The sequence below is a fragment of the Chiloscyllium punctatum genome, chromosome 11, assembly GCF_047496795.1.
Source record: "Chiloscyllium punctatum isolate Juve2018m chromosome 11, sChiPun1.3, whole genome shotgun sequence".
Taxonomy (NCBI): Eukaryota; Metazoa; Chordata; class Chondrichthyes; order Orectolobiformes; family Hemiscylliidae; genus Chiloscyllium; species Chiloscyllium punctatum.
Window position 1 is genome coordinate 91747598 of NC_092749.1, and position 22081 is coordinate 91769678.

At 44.0% G+C, this 22081-nt stretch overlaps 1 protein-coding gene and 1 non-coding gene across 3 annotated transcripts in view; both read right to left on the reverse strand.

Moving 5' to 3' along the window:
* Positions 1-21697, reverse strand: part of LOC140483195 (cyclin-dependent kinase-like 4) — a 59067-nt gene extending 37370 nt beyond the window's left edge. For both annotated transcript variants that reach the window (XM_072581254.1, XM_072581253.1), the window contains exon 1: positions 21464-21697. In XM_072581254.1, coding sequence (XP_072437355.1) covers positions 21464-21631 — 168 coding nt within the window. In that variant the 5' untranslated portion in view covers positions 21632-21697. The remainder of the gene's footprint in view (positions 1-21463) is intronic.
* Positions 6083-6195, reverse strand: LOC140483409 (U5 spliceosomal RNA). The gene has a single exon (XR_011961944.1). It is a non-coding gene; the product is annotated as a U5 spliceosomal RNA (small nuclear RNA).
* Positions 21698-22081: the final 384 nt, after the last annotated feature.

Below are 22081 nucleotides of genomic sequence, written 5' to 3' on the forward strand. Positions count from 1 at the left end.
GATGGCGTTTTTACAGGGGACAGGGTGGGAGGAGGTATAGTCTAGGTAGGTGTGGGAGTCGGTCAGTTTATAGTAAATGTCTGTGTTGATTCAGTCGCCTGAGACAGAAATGGAAAGGTCTAGGAAGGGGAGGGAGGAGTCTTGAGACGTCCAGGTGAATTTGAGGTCGGGGTGGAAGGTGGTGGTAAAGTGGATGAACTGTTCAACCTCCTCGTGGGAGCACGAGGCAGCGCCGATACAGTCATCGATGTAGCGGAGTAAAAGGTGGCGGGTGGGGCCAGTGTAGCTGTGGAAGATGGACTGTTCTACATATCCCACGAAGAGGCAGGGATAGCTGGGGCCCATGCGGGTGCCCATGGCTACTCCTTTGGTTTGGATATATTGTGGAGACAGGCCGCCTACTTGCAGAATGTTTCAGAGAACACCTCTGGGACACCCAGACCAACCAACCCAACTACCCCATAGCTCAACACTTCAACTCCCCCTCCCACTCCACCAAGGACATGCAGGCCCTTGGACTCCTCTATCGCCAGACCATAGCAACACGACGGTTGGAGGAAGAGCGCCTCATCTTCCGCCTGGGAACCCTCCAACCACAAGGGATGAACTGAGATTTCTCCAGTTTCCTCATTTCCCCTCCCCCACCTTGTCTCAGTCAAATCCCTTGAACTGAGCACAACCTTCCTAACCTACAATCTTCTTCCTGACCTCTCCGCCCCCCACCCCACTCCAGCCTATCACCCTCACCTTGACCTCCTTCCACCTATCGCATTTCCAACGCCCCTCCCCCAAGTCCCTCCTCCCTACCTTTTATCTCAGGCTGCTGGACACACTTTCCTCATTCCTGAAGAAGGGCTTATGCCCGAAACGTCGACTCTCCTGTTCCTCGGATGCTGCCTGACCTGCTGCGCTTTTCCAGCAACACATTTTCAGCTCTGATCTCCAGCATCTGCAGTCCTCACTTTCTCCTCATAGGGATATGAGCCAAGCGTAAGCAAATGGGTCTAGATTAGGTTAGGTAATCTGTTCGTAATGGGTGAGGTGGACCAAAGGGTCTGTTTCCATGCTGTATACCTCTAAGTCTCCATGACATGTGCATTTATTGCAAGGGAATTAGAGTACAGAAGTAAAGTACATTTGCTGCCAGCATTCCTTCCAATGTTCTTGCTGGCTATGCAGACCTCTAAGGCCCTTATAGCACTGACTTCTGGAATTGGAAAGTTGATTGCTAGAATTGTCTTCTTATTAAGCTGTCCTCAAGACTTAGGATGACTTTGTTCTGTGAGAGAGTAGTGGATCCTGAGGTGACTAAACAGTCTGATGCTAATCTTCCCACACTGCCACAGGGGAAGCAGGAGGTGGTTTGAAAGATGGGTGGGTGAGATGGTTGGGTTTTCACACACCCATTCTACTTTTTACACTCAGCCTCCACCTGGGTGTCTTGGAAATGCACAAGATGGTTGGCACCTTTGCAGCTGTTTCTTCTCCGGTTTGGATGGTCTAGGATAAGAAATGCCCACAGGTTGATGGGGATGCTACATTTTTTAATTGGAGGCTTTGAAGATGCACTTGAAGCAATTCCTCTGAATTTGTGGTAACTGCTTGTTGTAACAAAGCTCAAAGCAGACAGGCTGTTTCAAAACCTAGAGGGTGTTGTACAGAAGGTTCTTTTGCATAAAGGCACCTTTATCATGTCCTCATCAGACAATAGAATCAAAGTGTGGCACTGGAAAACGCACCGTAGGTCAGGCAGCATTTGAGGAACAGGAGAGCCAGCAAGTATAGTATCACCACCACTGCCCACACCCCCACCACCACCACCAGTAGAGAGAAAATAGGGGCATGTTAATACCATTAGGGTGACAGCGAAAGGCAACAATAGAGGTACTGGAAAAGCACAATCAGCTAGGCAGCATCCGAGGACCAGCAGAATAAATGTTTCAGGCATAAGCCTTTCATCAGGAATGAGGCCTGTGGGCCAAGGGATCTGAGAGATAAATGGAAGTCAAGTGGGGCTGGGGACAAGGTATCCGGGAAAGCGATAGGTAGATGAAGGTGGCGATGAAAGTGACAGGTCAGAGAGGAGGGTGGAGCAGATAGGTGGGAAGGAAAATGGACAGGTAGGACCGTTCAAGAGGGCTGTGCTGAGTTGGGAGGTTGGGACTGGGATAAGGTGGGGGCAGGGGAAATGGGGAAACTGCTGAAATACACTTTGATCCCATGGTTGAAGTGCCCCGAGATGGAAGATGAAGCATTCTTCCTCCAGGTGTCAAGTATTAGGGTTTTGGTGATGGAGGAGGCCCATGACCTGCATATCCTTGGCAGAGCAGGAGGAGGAGTTAAAGTGTTCAGCTGCAGTGCTGTGGGGTTGGTTGGTATAGGTGTCCAAGAGATGTTCTCTGAAATGATCTGAAAGTTGGCGTCCTGTCTCCCCAATGTAGAGGAGACCACATCGGGTGCAAGGGATGCAGTAGATGATGTGTGTGGAAGTACAGGTAAATTTCTGTCAGATGTGGAAGGATCCTTTTGGGGATTGACGGTAAATTCTCCATTAAGACAAACCTTTTGGATCCCTGTGGATTTGAGTTGTGATAGTTACTTTGATATGACCTTAAAGAATGTGTGCATGAAATTTCTGAAGGTGTTCTTGGAGAAGACCTAAATTGGAAGAAGGCGAATTTTGACAGATTTAGGCAAGAACTTTCAAAAGCTAACTGGGGGCAGATGTTCACAGGTAAAGGGACAGCTGGAAAATGGGAAGCCTTCAGAAATCAGATAACAAGAGTCCAGAGATAGTATATTCCTGTCAGGGTGAAAGGAAAGGCTGGTAGGTATAGGGAATGCTGGATGACTAAAGGAATTGAGGATTTGATTCAGAAAAAGAAGGAAGCATATGTCAGATATAGACAAGATAAATTGAATGAATCCTTAGAAGAGTACAAAGGCAGTAGGAGTGTACTTAAGAGGGAAATCAGGAGGGCAAAAAGGGGACATGAGATAGCTTTGGCAAATAGAGTTAAGGAGAATCCAAAAGGTTTTTACAAATACATTAAGGACAAAAGGGTAACTAGGGAGAGAATAGGCCCCCTCAAAGATCAGCAAGGCGGCCTTTGTGTGGAGCTGCAGGACATGGGCGAGATACTAAATGAGCATTTTGCATCAGTGTTTACTGTGGAAAAGGATATGGAAGATATAGAATGTAGGGAAAAAGATGGTGACATCTTGAAAACTGTCCATATTACAGAGGATGAAGTGCTGGATGTCTTGAAACACCTAGAAGTGGATACATCCTCAGGACCTGATCAGGCTTACCCTAGAACTCTGTGGGAAGCTAGAGAAGTGATTGCTGGGCCTCTTGCTGAGATATTTGTACCATTGATAGTCACAGGTGAGGTGCCAGAAGACTGGCGGTTGGCTAACGTGGTACCACTGTTTAAAAAGGTGGTAAGGACAAGTCAGGGAACTATAGACCAGTGAGCCTAACGTTGGTGGTGGGCAAGTTGTTGAAAGGAATCCATAGGGACAGGATGCACATGTATTTGGAAAGGAAAGGACTGATTAGGGATAGTCAACAGGGCTTTATGCAGGGGTAATCATGTCTCACAAACTTGATTGAGTTTTTTGAAGAAGTAACAAAGAGGTCAGAGCAGTGGACGTGATCTATATGGACTTCAGTAAGGTGTCAGACAAGGTTCTCGATGGGACATTGGCTCAAAGGTAGAAGACAGAGGGTGGTGGTGGAGGGTTGTTTTTCAGACTTGAGGCCTGTGACCAGTGGAGTGCCACAAGGATCGGTGCTGAGTCCACTACTTTTCATCATTTATATAAATGATTTGGATGTGAGCATAAGAGGTATAATTAGTGAGTTTACAGATGACACCAAAATTGGAGGTGTAGTGGACAGCAAAGAAGGTTGCTTCAGATTACAACGGGATATTGATCAGATGGGCCAATGAGCTGAGAAGTGGCAGATGGAGTTTAATTTAGATAAATGTGAGGTGCTGCATTTTGGGAAAGCAAATCTTAGCAGGATTATACACTTAATGGCAAGGTCCTAAGAAGTGTTGCTGAACAAATGGACTTTGGATTGCAGGTTCATAGCTTCTTGATAATGGAGTCACAAGATAGATAGTAAAGTGAAGAAAGTGTTTAGTATGCTTTCCTTTATTGGTCAGAGTATTGAGTACAGGACTTGGGAGGTCATGTTGTGTCTGTACAGGACATTGGCTAGGCCACTTTTGAAATATGCGTGCAATTCCGGTTCTCCATCCAACGGAAGGATGTTGTGAAACTTGAAAGAGTTCAAAAAAGATTTACAAGGATGTTGCCAGGGTTTGGAGGATTTGAGCAATAGGGAGAGGCTGAACAGGCTGGGGCTGTTTTCCCTAGAGCATCAGAGGCTGAGGGGGTGACTTTATAGAGGTTTATGAAATCATGAGAGGCATGGATAGGATAAATAGACAAAGTCTCTTCCTTGGGGTGGGGGGAGTCCAGAACTAGACGCCATAGGTTTAGGGTGAGAAGGGAAAGATATAAAAGAGACCTAAGGGACAACATTTTCACACAGAGGGTGGTACATGTATGGAATGAGCTGCCAGAGGAAGTGGTGGAGGCTAGTACAATTGCAACATTTAAAAGGCATCTGGTTGAATATATGAATAGAAAGGGTTTAGAGTGATATGGGCCAGGTGCTGGCAGGTGGGACATCTGGTCAGCATGGATGGGTTGGTCTGTTTCCATGCTATACATATCTATGACTCTAAGAGAAACTTGCCACAGCTGAGAATCCATACAATGAAGCTATTATTTTCTCTGCATCACAAAACTGGTGGCGACCTTGCATTTCTACAACTTCCAAGTTTGTATTGTTGCTGTACTTACCTTCATCGCCAAGTATGTCAATAAGTTTTGGAAGTGCACTTAGATCAAGAACGCCTTCAAGATTTGGACCAGTAAACATGTCAAAGTAACTCTGAAGGTGGATGGTAAGAGACCAATCCTCCATCATTCCTTCAGCTGCACTTTGGGGCATTCTTGGGCTACCTACCCTACACAGAACAGCACAAAGATTTGTCATTCCCATGACCAAGCTGTGAAAATCACCATTCAGTATATATTGTCTGCACCATTAATCCACATAAGCGAGTCAATTAGAGACATTAGGAGAAAGTGAGGACTGCAGATGCTGGAGATCAGAGCTGAGAAATGTGTTGCTGGAAAAGCGCAGCAGGTCAGGCAGCATCTGAGGAGCAGGAGAATCAACGTTTCGGGCTTAAGCCCTTCATCAGGAATGTGTGTGTATATTGGGGTGGAGTGTGGACAGGGCAGAGAGATAAATAGGAGATTGGGGATGAGGTAGCTGGGAAAGCGATAGGTAGATGCAGGTGGGAGGTGATGGTGATAGTTCGGAGGGGAGGATTTTTTCTCAAGTTGATTTGCTTTTTGTATCCTCTCATTCTTGATCCATATGCTGTCAAGAGCCCTCAAGATTTTTATTATCTCTATCAAGTCTCCTCTCAGCATTCTATTCTCCATGGCCTTCCTGAAACACCCTTCATAGAAAATCATAGAACTCATACAATGTGGAAATTGGCCATTTGGCCCAACAAGTCCACACTGATCCTCCGAAGAGTAAACCATCCAGATCCTTACCCTGTTACTCTACATGTCCCCTGACTAATGCACCTCATCTACACATCGCTGTACACTCCGGGCAATTTAGCATGGCCAATTCATCTATCCTGTACATCTTTGGACCTGGGAGGAAACCGGAGCACCTGGAGAAAATTCATGCAGACACGGGGAGAATGTGCAAACTCCACACAAACCCTTGTTGCGTGTCCAGTAATAAACCCTGTCATTTTGAAGAGCATTTGGAAAACTAATCTCAGCATTTTGTTGAATAGCTGTGAAACTGAATCATGGTTAACAACTTTCATCTTGGCTATCTGCACAACGTTGCAAGTGCCTCAAATTAAGACAACCAGATATCACGCTATAACACCGCCTGTTTCACGTGATCAAACTCAACCGATATCGGCATTGAACAGCTCAAACATAGTCTTTTTTTATACAAAGAACAGCCCTACAAAAGTAGGGCCACAAAAAATTATTTAAAACTCTGAGTGTTCCTCTCCACGGAAATCTTTAGTAAAAGGCGAAAGATTTATACGATCTGAAGAGAAACCAGAGTATACTAAAGAACTACGCCAGTTTCCTAGTACCCAAGTGGTGGCATCCCTCTTTAACGTTATATTGAGCTGCAACAACCATTATCCGGGAAAAATATTTTATGATACTCTAACACTGTATGAAGAAAACTAACCGAAATATTAAATAATGTGCGATAGCCAACAATCAAATATGAAGATTTATTTCTTTTCTTTGTAAAGTGTTGTGTTGAACATTATGCGTATGTAAATGAGCTGGATTTTGTGTGGGCTGGTATTCAGTGACGTATATAATCCTGATTTGATCGGCGTCGACGTTGTTTATTTATTCTCTTTCTTTATATGTTTGAACGTTTGGATTGAAATTTCGAATTAGTGGAGTAAGGTAATATTACACTGCTTCATATGGGAATTACATAAACATGCGGAGCTCGGAGGAAGAGAAAATGCAGAAATTTCAACCCGGTTGCCGCTGAGTTCACAAATGTTGACATGTTTATCTTTACATTTGACCATAGAAATGGTGCGCGATTAGTGATCATCATTTTAACTGTTGATCTTTATCACGAATCTTGATTATCCACCGTAATTGGCGCCAAAATAAATTACCAAACGATTGCGGAAGTTTGTATAAAAAGTACAGGGCATTTATGGCTAACGATTTATGCCCCTGTCCCAACTACATCAGTGCCATAAAACTGGCAAGAGCTCCTGAGTTAATGTTATGGAGGAGTTTCTGTGGTTGTAGAGTAATTGATTAGACGCACTTTTAAATTTACAACCAGATTTTCACATGCAGGAGGCCGTCATTTCCAAGTGTTTTATTTTTGGAGCAGTGTTTTAAAACAACAATCTCTGCGATCTGTGTACATACTGTTTATAAAGCATTTTATGGTATCGCATTAAAAAAGAAAGAAACTTCTCAGATTGTGAAAATTTTAAATAACATACGTGCCTTGCGTAATTTTAAGTAACGTGCCTAACGTACGTAGACACTGGCTAAAACTTTAAGGAATATAGTCAGAGGCCAAAGTTTCTTCGGGCTCTGGTAGTTGACGCTTCCATTTACTGAACTGAGTGTGAAATACCAAATGCATTAAGGAGGCACAGCGCTATCAAAAATATTTAAAATTTTACTAAAGCAGAAGGTATTAACAACGTTCCATATTTGCATCAGCTTGTCGGCTAGTTTTAAATTTGAAATTAATGTCATTTTGTTTTAATAGTAAAGTGGCTTGGAACATTTTGTAAGGTTGGAAGTAGCCTACAACTGTAAGTGGTTGTTTTCATAAATGTTGGTGATCTAATGGGGGTCTTTACTGTTATGAAGGTTTTTGCTAAGGCGTGGAGGCTGGTACAATTGCAACATTTAAAAGGCATTTGGGTGGGTATATGAATAGAAAGGGTTTGGAGGGATATGGGCCGGGTGCTGGCAGGTGGGACTAGATTGGGTTGGGATATCTGGTAGGCATGGAAGGGTTGGACCCAAGGATCTGTTTCCATGCTGTACATCTCTATGACTCTTAAATAGAAAATTTCTCCTCATATTGATGACCAAACCAAGTATACAATTGCATTAAGCTGTGCATAGACCCTCAGTATGAAAATCCCAAGTGCCCAGTATTGTCTCCACTGTTAGGAAGGATGGGTTAAGGCACATTGCTGTGGAACACTCCAGTTAGTTGGACTGCACTGTCCCTTGTGGAAACATTTATGCAGAAAAACACTGACCACAAATACAGGAGACAGTAGTCTACGTATAATATCCTCAAGGCCTTGTTGGAAAGATAGGTCCTGTTGGTTGGTTCAAACTATTTGGCAGAATGCCTCATCACCAAGACTTACAAATAAACACTAGTATGTAGCTTGGTGCTATGAATGGCTCTTTCCATCAGATACCTGAAAGTCTGGAGAGAGATGCAGTGGTTTTTGTCAAGGTTCATCCTGAGCAACTGTGACACAGGTTCTGTTCTATAGGATGTTCCCAATGTTACACACCAAGACACAGATCAACTGTACCTGGAAGACCATTGTAAGCACTGACATTTTATTTTTGAGCCTTTAGAAATTGTTGACTGCAATGAAAAATGTACATTTTAAAATCAGGGATGACTGCATAATTTGAAATCTAACATGAACTCAATTTTTGTAGCTGTGGAATGTGCAGGTGATTAGGGGTTGAGGAGATGTTTAAAAGTGAAGCTGTTTGGTTCTCAGCTAACTGAGCAGGTTGAAACTGAAACAAGTTGCAAAGACAGACACAGGGAGAGAGAGAAGACACGAGTGTGTGTAATTGTTTTCCTCAACAGAAGGTGCATGTTCTTTGCAGTAAAAACTCAGTTTAAACCTGAAAAAGAACAATTAGCTTTCATGCATCAGTGTCTGTGAGCTTTGACATTTGGGTTGATAAACCAGAGAGATTTTTCAAGTGAATCAGTCATTCTGTGCTTTGTATAAACCAGTGAAAGCTTCTAGAGAAAGATAACTGAACAACATGGGTATGGATGGCTGAAACATTGGAACTGGAAAGCAAAGGCCACTGAAGTTAAGTTTTTTCCTACCTCAGCCAATAATTTATTTTACCTATTTGTTTGTTTGTGGGTCTATGTAAGGGGGAGCTCAAAGGGATGACAGCTTTTGTTAGTAGTGTTATATGCCAATGATTGATATCTGTTTACCTGTAGCTCCAGTCTAACTACTTGTAATAAATAATAATACTCGATTTGTACAGAAACTTAGCCCGTGTTTTCTATCGACCATGGTTTGAAAGACAGGTAGATTGGGGTACTATGCAATAACTTATTAAAAACTTCCTAAAGTTTGCTTTGACTACAGGAATAGTGGGTCTCAATTTATGGCACACTATCCCAGTGGGTCATAACATCAGCTCAGTGAAAGGTACTCTTTGGTCTCCCCAAATACTCATCAGCTTTTAGTGTAAGGTGCTGTCCTCAGCTGAGTGTTGTGGACTGATACATTCTAAGGTTCAGGAATACATGCTGAAACATTCACTAAAACATGAGGCAGCTATGTCAAACGCACTATGGAGAAAAGCCTCTGTCTAAGGCCGTTCGTCTATAGCGCCCTCTAGGGCTGGAAATTGTAATGCTCTTTGGGATGTATGCCTCAAAGTATGTTTGTTGCAAATCAAGAGTATCAAAAATGTAATGAAAAATTTCAGGGTGAATCTCGTTGAATATAAAACCTTACATTGATTGCATCATTTGTAATTTGAAATGTCTTACCTTTGGGCTGCATCCCTGACTGATGTGTCATAGAGATGTACAGCATGGAAACAGACCCTTCGGTCCAACCCGTCCATGCCGACCAGATATCCCAACACAATCGAGTCCCACCTGCCAGCACCCGGCCCATATCCCTCCAAACCCTTCCTACTCATATACCCATCCAAATGCCTCTTAAATGTTGCAATTGTACCAGCCTCCACCACATCCTCTAGCAGCTCATTCCATACATGCACCACCCTCTGAATGAAAAAGTTGCCCCTTAGGTCTATTTTATATCTTTCCCCTCTTACCCTAAACCTATGCCCTCTAGTTCTGGACTCCCTGACCCCAGGGAAAACACTTTGTCTATTTATCCTATCTATGCCCCTCAAATTTTTGTCAACCTCTATAAGGTCACCCCTCAGCCTCTGATGCTCCAGGGAAAACAGCCCCAGCCTGTTCAGCCTCTCCCTTACAGCTCAAATCCTCCAACCCTGGCAACATCCTTGTAAATCTTTTCTGAACCCTTTCAAGTTTCACAACATCTTTCCGATAGGAAGGAGACCAGAATTGCACGCAATATTCCAAGTGGCCTAACCAATGTCCTGTACAGTCGCAACATGACCTCCTGACTCCTGTACTCAATATTCTGACCAATAAAGGAAAGCATACCAAACGCCTTCTTCACTATCCTATCTACCTGCAACTCCACTTTCAAGGAGCTATGAACTTGCACTCCAAGGTCTCTTTGTTCAGCAACACTACCTAGGACCTTGCCATTAAGTGTATAAGTCCTGCTAAGATTTGCTTTCCCAAAAATGCAGCACCTCGCATTTATCCGAATTAAACTCCATTTGCCACTTCTCAGCCCATTGGCCCATCTGGTCCAGATCCATGTTTGCTAAATATCGCAGAACTTTTTTTTATTTCAAAAATATACTTTATTCATAAAATAATTTGATGGTCTGTACAGTTGGTCATGCCATACATATGGAAATATTTACATTCAGAGATCAGAATTTATCATTTTTATATACAGGTCTGTACGTTTATCAATCATATATCCATATATTTAGCTGAGGCGTTAGCAGAGCCCAAATGACTGTGTGGGCCCCCTGTTCTTCTTAGGCAGGCAGATGTTACACGGTGGTCTTTCCCCACCGCGCCTTGGCGGCAGTTGTCCCAAGCTTCAGCGCGTCCCTCAACACGTAGTCCTGGACCTTGGAATGTGCCAATCTGCAACATTCAGTCGGGGTCAACTCCTTCAGCTGGAAGATCAACAGGTTTCGGACCGTCCAGAGAGCATTCTTCACCGAGTTGATGATCCTCCAGGCACAGTTGATGTTCGTCTCGGTGTGCCTCCTGGGGAACAGGCCATGGAGCACGGAGTCCCGCGTCATGGCGCTGCTCGGGACGAACTTCAACAAACACTACTGCATTCCCCTCCAGACTTCTTCTGCGTAGGCACATTCCAGAAGGAGGTGTGTGACAGTCTCGTCCCCCCCGCAGCCACTTCGAGGGCAGCGTGCGGTGCGGCTGAGAGTCCGGGCGCGCATAAAGGATCTCACAGGCAGAGCCCTTCTCACCACCAGTCAAGCCATGTCTTGGTGCTTGTTGGAAAGTTCTGGCGATGAGGCATTCTGCCAAATGGCTTTGACAGTCTGCTCAGGGAACCGCTCGATAGGATCCGCCCTCTCCTTTTCCCGAAGGGTCTCAAGGACACCACGTGCTGACCACTTCCTGATGGACTTGTGGTCAAAGGTGTTTTTCTTCATAAACTTCTCCATGAAGGACAGGTGCATGTCCAACTGTACAGACCATTAAAGTAATTTATGAATAAAGTATATTATTGAAATTTTAAAAAAGTGTACTGCCTGCAGGATTTCCCTGGGGCAGGCTATTTCGACGTGACCTTCAGGAGCGTGAAGAATTGTGAGCAGCTCCTGAAGGTCTTCAAGGAGAAGGAAGGAGAACCTCTGTTCTCCATCTTGTCGGCGGTCCCGTTGTGTGTGCTTCCTGCGCAGAGGAGTCGGGTTGTAACAATCCATATGTACAACCCTCACGTCCCAGCAGTTATCCTGACCTTCTTGAGAAGATACCTCCAGGTCTAGGGGGAGAGTACTGATATGGTCGATCCTTTCGGGATCTGGACCAGCAAACGACAGGTCAGAGTAACCCTGAGGGTCGATGCCAGTGGGAACATCCTCCACCCACCCTCCAGCTTTGCCATCGGAGGAAGCAGAGGTTACCTGACATATGCAGGGCAGTCAAAAGTGTGCCGAACCTGCGGGAGGTCAGGCCACATGGCGGTGGATTGTAAGGTGACCGTCTGCCGAAACTGCAAGCAGGAAGGCCACCCGACCAAGGAATGTAAGGAGGCCAAGAACTGTAATCTGCGTGGAGAGGCGGGCCACATGTACAAGGCAAGACAAGGTGCCACCACCTATGCACAGATGGCCGGAGATGGCAACACGAGCTGTGGACCGCCTAAGACCAGCAAGGTACCACAAAACAGCACGGGAACGGTGTCTGGAGGCACCCAGAAGGAAAGGCAGGCTGTAGCGGAGCAGGCGGCAGACAGCGGGGAGATGCAGCAGCCGACCCAAGCTCCTTCAAGACAGACGGAGGAAATGGAAGAGGAGGGATCAAAGGAAGCAGAGGATTGGATTACTGTCAAAAGCAGGAAGAGGAAACCTCTTAAGGGCCCCAAAACCACCCAGTGAAGGGGGAAGCGACACCTACGCGACGAGGATACAGGCAGCTCTTCTGACGGTGAGGACGGGCGCAAGGAGGGTCGTCACCAGAGGAAGAGACAGAGCGCCGCAGGGAAAAAGGAGGGCAGCACCACCCAAAGAGGAAAAGACGATCCCTCTGAGGGGATGGGTAAAGGCCTCCGCCCAACGCGGTGAGAACCAAGAGGTACCCACCGGCCCATAGCTCCAGGTAACTGGGAGCAGTGGTCCTGTGACAGCCCTGCTGTCAGATGGAGAACTGGACGGAGCGGACCCTGGGCCCGACCCGAAGACACCAGAACGGGTAAATGGCCCCAGTGTGGAGCTGGACAGCTACCTCAGCCCTGGGAGGGTCCAGCAGTTTGCAGTCACCACAGGGATGCACACAGCTACCCCAGAGGGGCAAGACCAGCAGCAAATGGACAGTGTCAACCTCATAAACTGTTAAAATGGGGTTAAAAATTGCCAGCATCAATGTGCATAGCATCAAATCGGCTACGCGATGTGTTTCTATGATGGCCTTCCTGGCCAACGTCAAAGCTGACGTCCTGTTTCTGCAGGAGTATGGGATACCGCACCTCAGCAGCTACAGGAGATGGTCGAGCTTGTGGGCCCATGGGCCATCAGTGTGGTCGGGGGGCAACGATAGCCGCGCCTCCGGTCTGGGTATCCTGTTGAGAGGAGGCAACTTCACCATCTCTGAGGTTAAGGAGGTGGTGGGCTGGCGCCTCCTCGTCACCGACGTCATGTACAGGAATGCTCCCCTGAGACTGATTAATGTGTACACCCCAGTGGGTAAGAGTGAACGGTTGGCCGTCCTGCAGCAGCTTCCACTGTTGCTGGCTACGTCCAGGCTGGTCATTCCGGCCGGAGACTTCAACTGTATCATTGATGCAGATGGAGGATCCGGCTTGGGGGGGGGGGGGGGGGGGGGAGGGGACAGTAAACTGGGCGCCACGTTCAGAGCCCTGATGGACACGGTAAAAGATGCCAACTGCACGACGTCTTCAGCTTCCCTGCAGACGGAGCGCAGCGTAGATACACCTGGTCACAGACAGACGGGTTTATCCGCTCAAGGATAGATTACCTGTTTGTGTCCCGAACGCTCTCGGTCAGATCCACCGACGTCAAGCCGGTGTTCTTCTCTGACCACTGCCTCCTGCTGGCCGACTGTCACCTACAGGACGAGCAGCAGGCTGGTAAGGGAACGTGGAAGCTGAACACAAAGCTGTTGACCCCAGGAAACATTGAGGAGCTAAGAGGGACTACGCAGGTTGGAGAACCGTGAAACCCCTCTTTGAGTCTCCAGCGGACTGGTGGGAAACAGTAAAAGGGAACATCAAGAGGTTCTTCATCCTCAAAGGTGTTCAGGAGGCGAGAGAGAGGCGGGGAAAACTGTCCCAGCTCCAGGAAAGTATGCAGAACGTGCTGCTGCTGCAGACGATGGGGGTCGATGTCACGAAGGACCTCAAGGAGGTGAAGAGCCAGCAAGCCTCGCTCTTTGTCTCGGAGGCCTCCAGGATAATCTTCCGGTCCAGGGTCCGCTCGGTGGAGCAGGACGAGACGTGCTCACGTTTCTTCTTCCAGAAGGTGCACAAAGAGAGCTCCATGCTCAGCAGCCTGAAGAAAGAAGATGGCTCGGTAACGTCATCTCAGGCTGACGTCATGAGGATCAGCAAATCCTTCTATGCCAGTCTGTATGATGCGAAGCCGACCGACAGCGCGGCCTCCCAGTCGTTCCTGTCCTCTATCACGGAGGTCTTAGACGACAGAACACGCGAGAGGCTGGACCAGCCGCTATCTCTGGACGAGCTGACCAAGGCCCTCGAGTCTTCGAAAAGAATAAAACTCCCGGAAGCGACAGCTTACCGGTCGAGCTCTATTCCGCTCTATGGGACTTGATTGGCCAGGACCTGCTGGAGATGTATGTCAGTATGCTTCGGGCAGGTACCATGAGTGAATCCATGAGGAAAGGCATCATCACCCACATCTACAAGCGGAAGGGGGAGAGGGAGGAACTCAAAAATTGGAGACCAATCTCACTGTTGAATGCGGATTACAAAATTCTGTCAAAGGTAATTGCTAACCGGGTCAGGTCTGCTCTGGGGTCGGTGATTCATCCTGACCAAACCTGTGCTGTACCGGGCAGGAAGATCTCTGAGAGTCTTGCACTCCTCAGGGATACGATCGCCTACGTGCAGGACAGAGGGTTGGACACCTGCCTGATCAGCTTGGACCAGGAGAAAGCCTTTGACAGGATATCACATAGGTATATGAGAGATGTTCTCTCCAAAATGGGCTTTGGGGAGGGAATCTGCAATTGGATCAGACTGCTCTACACCAACATTGTCAGTGCAGTCTCAATCAATGGGTGGGAATCAGATAGCTTCCCAGTCAGATCTGGAGTCAGGCAGGGCTGCCCTCTCTCTCCTGCCTTGTTTGTGTGCTGCATAGAGCCATTTGCCGAGTTCATCAGGAAGGGTGCGAGCCTGAGAGGGGTGACTATTCCTGGCAGTGGGAGCCTGCAGGTTAAGGCCTCCCTGTACATGGATGACGTCGCTAAATATCGCAGAACTCCTACAGTATGGAAGCAGGCCATGGACTCATCAAGTCCACACTGACCCTCTGAAGGGCTTCCCACCTGGACCCACCCCAACTTTATCCCTGTAACCCTTCATTTCCCATGGCTATTCTACCTCGCCTGCATATCCCTGAACACTATGGGCAATTTATCAAGGCCAATCCACCTAACCTGCACATCTTTGATCTGTGGGAGGAAACCGACGCAGACACAGGGAAAATGTGCAAACTCTACATAGACAGTTGCCCATTGGCTGGAATTGAACCCACATCCCTGGCACTGTGAGGCAGCAGTGCTAACATCATGCTACCTCATTGAAGACTGTTACCTTGCAAGTCTTATCATGTTCAAGTCAAATTTTTTTGTAATGTTTGTGTTTATAAATTTTATGAATAAAGTATTTTATTGAAATTAAACAGAAAGGAGCGAGCTGTTTGGTGAGGCCAGTGTTCTCACCGATTGCAGTTTCATTCCAGAGAGGTAGAGAAGGTTTTAAACTAATTTATAAGGGCAAGGAATTAAATAGAGTCATAGATCTGTACACCGTGGAAACAGACCTTTCAATCCAACTTGTCCATGCTGACCAGATATCCAGTCCTATTTGCCAGCATTAGGCCCATATCCCTCTAAACCCTTCCTATTCATATACCCATCCAGCTGCCTTTTAAATGTTGTAACTGTAACAGCTTCTACCACTTTCCCCAGTAGTCCATACATACATCACCCTCTGTGTGAAATCGTTGCCTCTTAGGTCCTTTTTAAATCCTTCCTGTCTCACCTTATATCTATGCCCACTAGTTTTGAACTTGTCCAACCCGGAAAAAAGACCTTGTCTATTCACCATACCCTTCCAACATCCTTACTTTAGCAGGGAGACCAGAACTGAACCTAGTATTCCAAAAGTTGCCTCACCAATGTCCGCAATATGACCTCTCAATTCCTACATTCAATGCACTGGCTAGTAAAGGCAAGCATACCAAATGGGGCGGCACGGTGGCACAGTGGTTAGCACTGCTGCCTCACAGCGCCAGAGACCCGGGTTCAATTCCCGCCTCAGGCGACTGACTTTGTGGAGTTTGCACGTTCTCCCCGTGTCTGCGTGGGTTTCCTCCGGGTGCTCCGGTTTCCTCCCACACTCCAAAGATGTGCAGGTTAGGTGAATTGGCCATGCTAAATTGCCCGTAGTGTTAGGTAAGTGGTATGGGTGGGTTACGCTTCGGCGGAGCGGTGTGGACTTGTTGGGCCGAAGGGCCTGTTTCCACACTGTAAGTAATCTAATCTAATCTAATCACCTTCTTCATTATCCTGTGAACCTGGCATTCCACTTTCAAGAAAGTATGAACCTGAGCTCTGATGAAGAATCATCTAGACTCAAATCCTTAATTTGCTTTCTCTCCATGGATGCTGCCTGACCCACTGTGATCTCCAGCATTTTGTTTTCAGTTGAGATTCCAGCATCTGCAGTAATTTACTCCCCCCACCTCTCTTGACCCCCTTTCTATCCTTCTGTGAGATATTGTTTTATGAGATGTTGTGTTATAGGCTATCTTTATTAATTCATTCACCAGCTTGCTATATTCATTAATACCGAGTTCCCGTTCATTCATTCATAACCCTTTACTAACCCGTTATTTACTATAACACGGTTTCATCCATTCATTCATAAAACCGCGGTTCTGTACTATCCAAATTTAAAAACAATCCTTTCAAACACATTACTGCATTTCCACACCTTAGCAGCATACAGAACAATACCATCCCCATCAAATCTCCAGGAAACATTATAATATTAATCAGTCCTTACCAACCATCTCCTGGATCTGAATAGATTAAATACCTGTTAAATACCTTTTAACCAGGTCAGTATCCCTTTAAGAAATTGACAAAACAGCACTTGCATGAAATTGCATGAAAGAATGAAATTCATACCAGCAAAGAGTAAATAAATCTCACCACACAACTGCAGTAATCAGTTTAATAGCCTTTATTTTATTACAATTTCTAACTTATTTAGAACATATAGGCCTAGTATTTTTACTAATATTTATTAATTTTAAAAGACAAAAGGGCTAATTATGCAAGCAGACCAGACAAAATCCCATCAGAAGTAGCAGCCAGCATTTAGCATGTTTTAACCCATCTTCTACGGCATGGAATTGCCCATGGCAGGAAACTGCCCACGACGCATGAATTAGGGTGTTCATGAATGACCATGGGAAACCACCTACAACGTCCAGAGGCAGGCTAGCCTCTCCCCACATTACTGAGGAAGAAATGCTGCAGCAGTTGCAGAACTACCTTGAGGTACAGTTCTCGTTAGAGAAGACCCGAACCAAAATCGGGCAGAATTATAATAACACCTAAGGACAGTGGACCATATAGATGACATGAGACGGGTCTGGGGAAAATCACCTGACAGAAAAATAAAGATAGAATTAAATGATCCCTTGGATTAATGGGACAAATTTGCCAGAGAAATGAAGTCATGTCCTGATCAGCCCATGATCGTGAAGTAACCCAACTTAAAAAGCAATTAAAAGCATTGCATGAACAGTTGCAGAGAGAAAGATCCAAAAAGGAAACAGCTTACCTTAAAAATCAGGAGCTAAAAAAGAGAACAAGAAATTGAAGCATGAGATGACAGTCCTGTCAGTTTCATTCCCGATTCCCAAGCCCACACAGAGTTTGTACCCAACCTGTCGAGACATCCAGGAAGTGATTTGGGAAAACAAAGCTATTACCCTTGGGAAACAGAGGGACTCTAGCAGTGAAAGCGATGAGGACTATACATTCCCAGTACCATTTTTACGACCCCTTAAGACCAGGAAAGTAAAGAATGAAAAAATAGTAAGGCAGATATTAGAGGATGGCACTGGTTCCAATGGAAGCATCAACATAACATTATAGAGTAACATATTAGCATAGAAAGAAGCTTGATTGGCAAGCAATAAATAGAGAATATGCATAAATAAGTCTTTGCCTATTAGGTAGGATGCGATGAGCTGTGTCCCGCAGGGATGTGTGCTGGAACTACAACATGTACAATTTACACTACTGGCTTATATGAGGGGGTAAAGACATGGTAACTAAATTCACAGATGACACATAAATAGATGGTTGCAGACGTATCTAGAAAGATTGAGTGAGTGGGCAAAATTCTGGCAAATGAAGTGAAAATCTAAGTTATTCACTTTGACAGGAAGAATGAAAAATGCAGTGTATTACTTATATGGAGAATGGCTGAGGAACTATGAGGTACAGTGGGATTAGGTATTCTAGTTCATGAATCACAACAAGTTCATATGCAGGTATATATAAGACAGCTAATGGTACACTATCCTTTATAAGAAAGGAACTGAACTTAAAAGTAAGGATGTTATGCTTCAATTATAGAGGGCATTGGTGAAGCCACATCTTAAATACTGTGTGCAGTTTTGGCCTCTCTATTTGAGGAAGGATGTCAATGTATTGGAGTCAGTTCAGAGGAGGTTCAGTAGATTGATAACTGGAAGGAGTGTGTTGTCTGATGAGGATAGAGGCCTTGCTTGTTTCCACTGGAGTTCAGAAGAGTGAAGGTGATTAGATTTAAGTGTATTAGATCCTGAATGGTCTTGATAATGTGAATGTGGAAAGGATGTTTACTGTTATGGGACAATCTATATGTAGGGTGCATATCTTTAAAATTAAGATTGGGTAGAGATGAAGAGAACTTTTTTTCTCTCAGAGGGTTGTGCAGCTTTGGAACTCTGCCTCAGAAGGCAGTGAAGCAGAGTCATATATTTTTAAGGCAGAGGTAAATAAACTTTTGTTAGGCAAGGGAATCATAGGTTATTGGAGGTAGATAGGAATGTAGATTTCGAAACACAAACATATCAGCCAAGATCTTATTGAATGGCGGAGCAGGCTTGAGACTGATTGGTCAACTTCTGCTCAGATTTCATGTATTCATATTTACATCTAAATACTATAACTCCTGGTAGTATTAATCAGTCTGAACATCAATAGCAAATACTACAGTGTAAAGTTTGAAAAAAATACTGGTGACCAGTGGGGAGGCAAATGTGTATTGCTTAGCAAAAATTGAAGCTATTGAAAATGTAATGTATGCTCTTAATTGCCTTCTAATTTTTTTTTCACGGAGGAGGAGAAGGAAAACAGAGAAAGGCAGAGCACAAGGAAATGGAATAGAGAAATGGGTGAGTAAGACAGCAACAAACCACCCGTCAGGATGATAAATAATGTGAAGAGGGCCATGAGGATGGTAAAGTCAGGCAAACAAAAAAAAGAGAAGAAAGTGGTGAGCAGTGTTAAATTTCCTTTTCCAGACTGGAGGACAGTGTATATTGAGGCTCCTCTGGAGTTGGTATTAGGACCACAGCTTTTTTAGATACATATTAAGGAGTGTACTGGACACAATGTAAAAATTTACTGATGACATAAAGGTATTGGTGAGGAGGATAACAATAGATCATATGGATGGATATGAAACAGGCAGACATTTTAGTCGGAGGAACACAGATAGGCAATATAAAATGAAGAATATAAATTTAAAGGTAGTGCAGGAGCAGGGAGATCTGGTATATATGTGCAAATTAACCTGAATTCCTTGACGATATTGTGAGTTAACCAATGGCACATGGATTGCAGTGGTATAAGAAGGCAGCTCACTAACACCTTATCAAGGGCAACTAAGAATGGGCAATAAATGCTGGCCAAGCTAGTGGCACCCATATCCCAAGAATTAAATTAAAAATATTACTGAGGTGGCAACAAATTGGAAAAGAGGTTATTAAGGCATACAGCATTCTGGGCTTTACAAATAATCATATAGAGTACCAAAGCTGGGAAGTGATGATGATCATTTATACAACATTGGTACAACTGGAGTGCTGTGTTCAATTCTGAATACTGCATTTGAGACGGTGCAGAAAAATATCGATGAATTTGCTTTCAAAGATGAGGCACTTAGGTGGATAGACATAAAAGCTGATTCTGATCACCTGGACACAGTGGATAATAAGAAACTGCTTCCAGAGGACACTGATTTAATGTGATTAGCAAAAAAAAGGAATTAGATAATTATGGAGAGAAAATATTTACGGAGCTACGGATAAATACGCAGGAAGACAGCTAGCGCAGACACAGGACAGTTGTTCTCGTATTCTGCTATAACTATTCTACGTTTTTATGAAAAGTTTTATTACCAAGAGACAGATTGGGAAAGGCAAACTGAACTAAAAGTAAGACTTATATTTATAAAGTATCTTTTATTTCTAACACACATTTCAATGAACATTATACAATATGTTATATTATAAGGAAGAAGCTAATGACATTGTGGTAATGACACTGGATTAGTGATCCAGAATCTCAGGCTAATGCTCTCAAGAAAATCTGGAATTCTTTAAAACACTATCCTAATGGTGACGATGTAATACCTGCTGATTGTTGTAAAATAGACATGCTGGAGGCCGGAAGAACACAGCAAGCCAAGCAGCATCAAAGGTGGAGAAGTCAATGTTTCGGATGTAATTCATCTTGTTCACTAATGTCCTTTATGGAAGAAAATCAGTTGTCCTTACCTGTTCTGGCCTACATGTGACTCCAGACTCATAGCAATTGGCTGACTCTTAGTGCCCTCTGAATTAGCCCCAGCAAGCCAAACAGTTTACAAAATTTAAAAAATATTGACTGCCTGCATTGACTGCGTGCAGATTGTGCATTTTTTGAGCAAAATAGAATTTATCTGCAAATATAATTTTGCAAATAAAAATTCACTCCATAGACTTATATATGTGTGTTTGTGTGCATGAGAGAGAGAGAGTGTGTGTGCGTGTGCATGTGAGTGTGAGAGTGTGTATTGGGGTGAATTTGTATTTGCAGAATTATATTTGCAGATACATTCTATTTTGCTCAAAAACGCACAATCTGCACACAGTCAATGCAGGCAGTCAATGCATGTAATATTTTGTAAATTCCACTTTGGAAATAGAACTGGTCTGACTCAAGATTGGAATACAGACAGACTCTGACCTCACACGTTTAATGCATTGTCTGAGCTAAGATGTCACCTTTTCTTATAAAACCTTAAGTTATCTCGAGAAGATGACTTAGAAGAAGTTCTGGGATTTACATATTAATGAACCGAAACCTGTAACATATTCTAAAAGATGGAAACCTTAACAACCCAGATGCGTTCAATATGTTATTGCAGTTGTATGACACTGTAATCTTTTGCTGTAAATACTGTGTTTATGATTTTACACTTCACAACTACCTGATGAAGGAGCGGCGCTCTGAAAGCTAGTGCTTCCAAATAAACTTGTTGGACTATAACCTGGCGTTGTGTGATTTTTAACTAAATAATACTAACAGACCATTGAATTGCAAATTGCTTCTGTTGTTCTTTTCTGGTGAGTTAATTTTCCTTCTTGCTTAATAAAGTTGAAAAGTGTTCTTCAGGATTAATTTCAATTTAGTAATAAAGTCCGATTTAAACAAGCACAATTGTGTTGGGGAAATTCTATTGAGTAAAACATTTTAAAAAAAGAATATTTCATGATTACAAGAAGTGCAACTGTGTAGACATGTTCTTAAGTGTTCTGGTTGTGTATGAAGATAAGTATTTTTTGCTATTACTGTTTTCCTAATGACACCAACATCAGCAAATTGAACACAATGTGAAAAGAATGCATCAATGAACTACTATTTACTGCCAATGTCAAAGAAGACAAAGAGGCTTTGAAGTCATACCTTTAAAATATGGATTTCTCTCACAGCTACCTTCTTTATAAATGGATTGTCCTCTGATTCCATAAATTTCTTGATAGCAACAATTTGTCCAGTATCCTTGTTTCTGCTCTTGAACACTACACTGTAAGAGCCTTCACCAATTTTTGCAAGTTTTTCATATTTTTCCATTTGTTCCCAAAATATATTTGGGATAATTGTCTTGAGCGTAGCAGCAATAATAAATTTAAGCGTAGTCCAGATTAAATCTATATTTTACAAACTAAAACCACGAGCACAGAAGAAAATTTGATATCAGCGATACCATTTGATACCATGGTGGATGATCTTTATTTCAAACAGGAGTTAGTTATCTGAAAATGGAGAAAATAAATTCATATAAAAACCACTGTACATACAATTATTGATTGTGCAACATATTGCAAGCATGTTATACGTAGAATATTAAAGTAGTTCAACAATTACCCACAAACTGAAATAAAAACAGGGACAGTCTATCCAAGTTTGAAGGCTATAAATGAATCTACCCACCACATTTTAGCACTGCATTCCAGATCCTAACCACTCACTGCTTGAAATATTCTGGTTCTTTAGCCTATCTCCTGAAATCAGTGTCTTTTG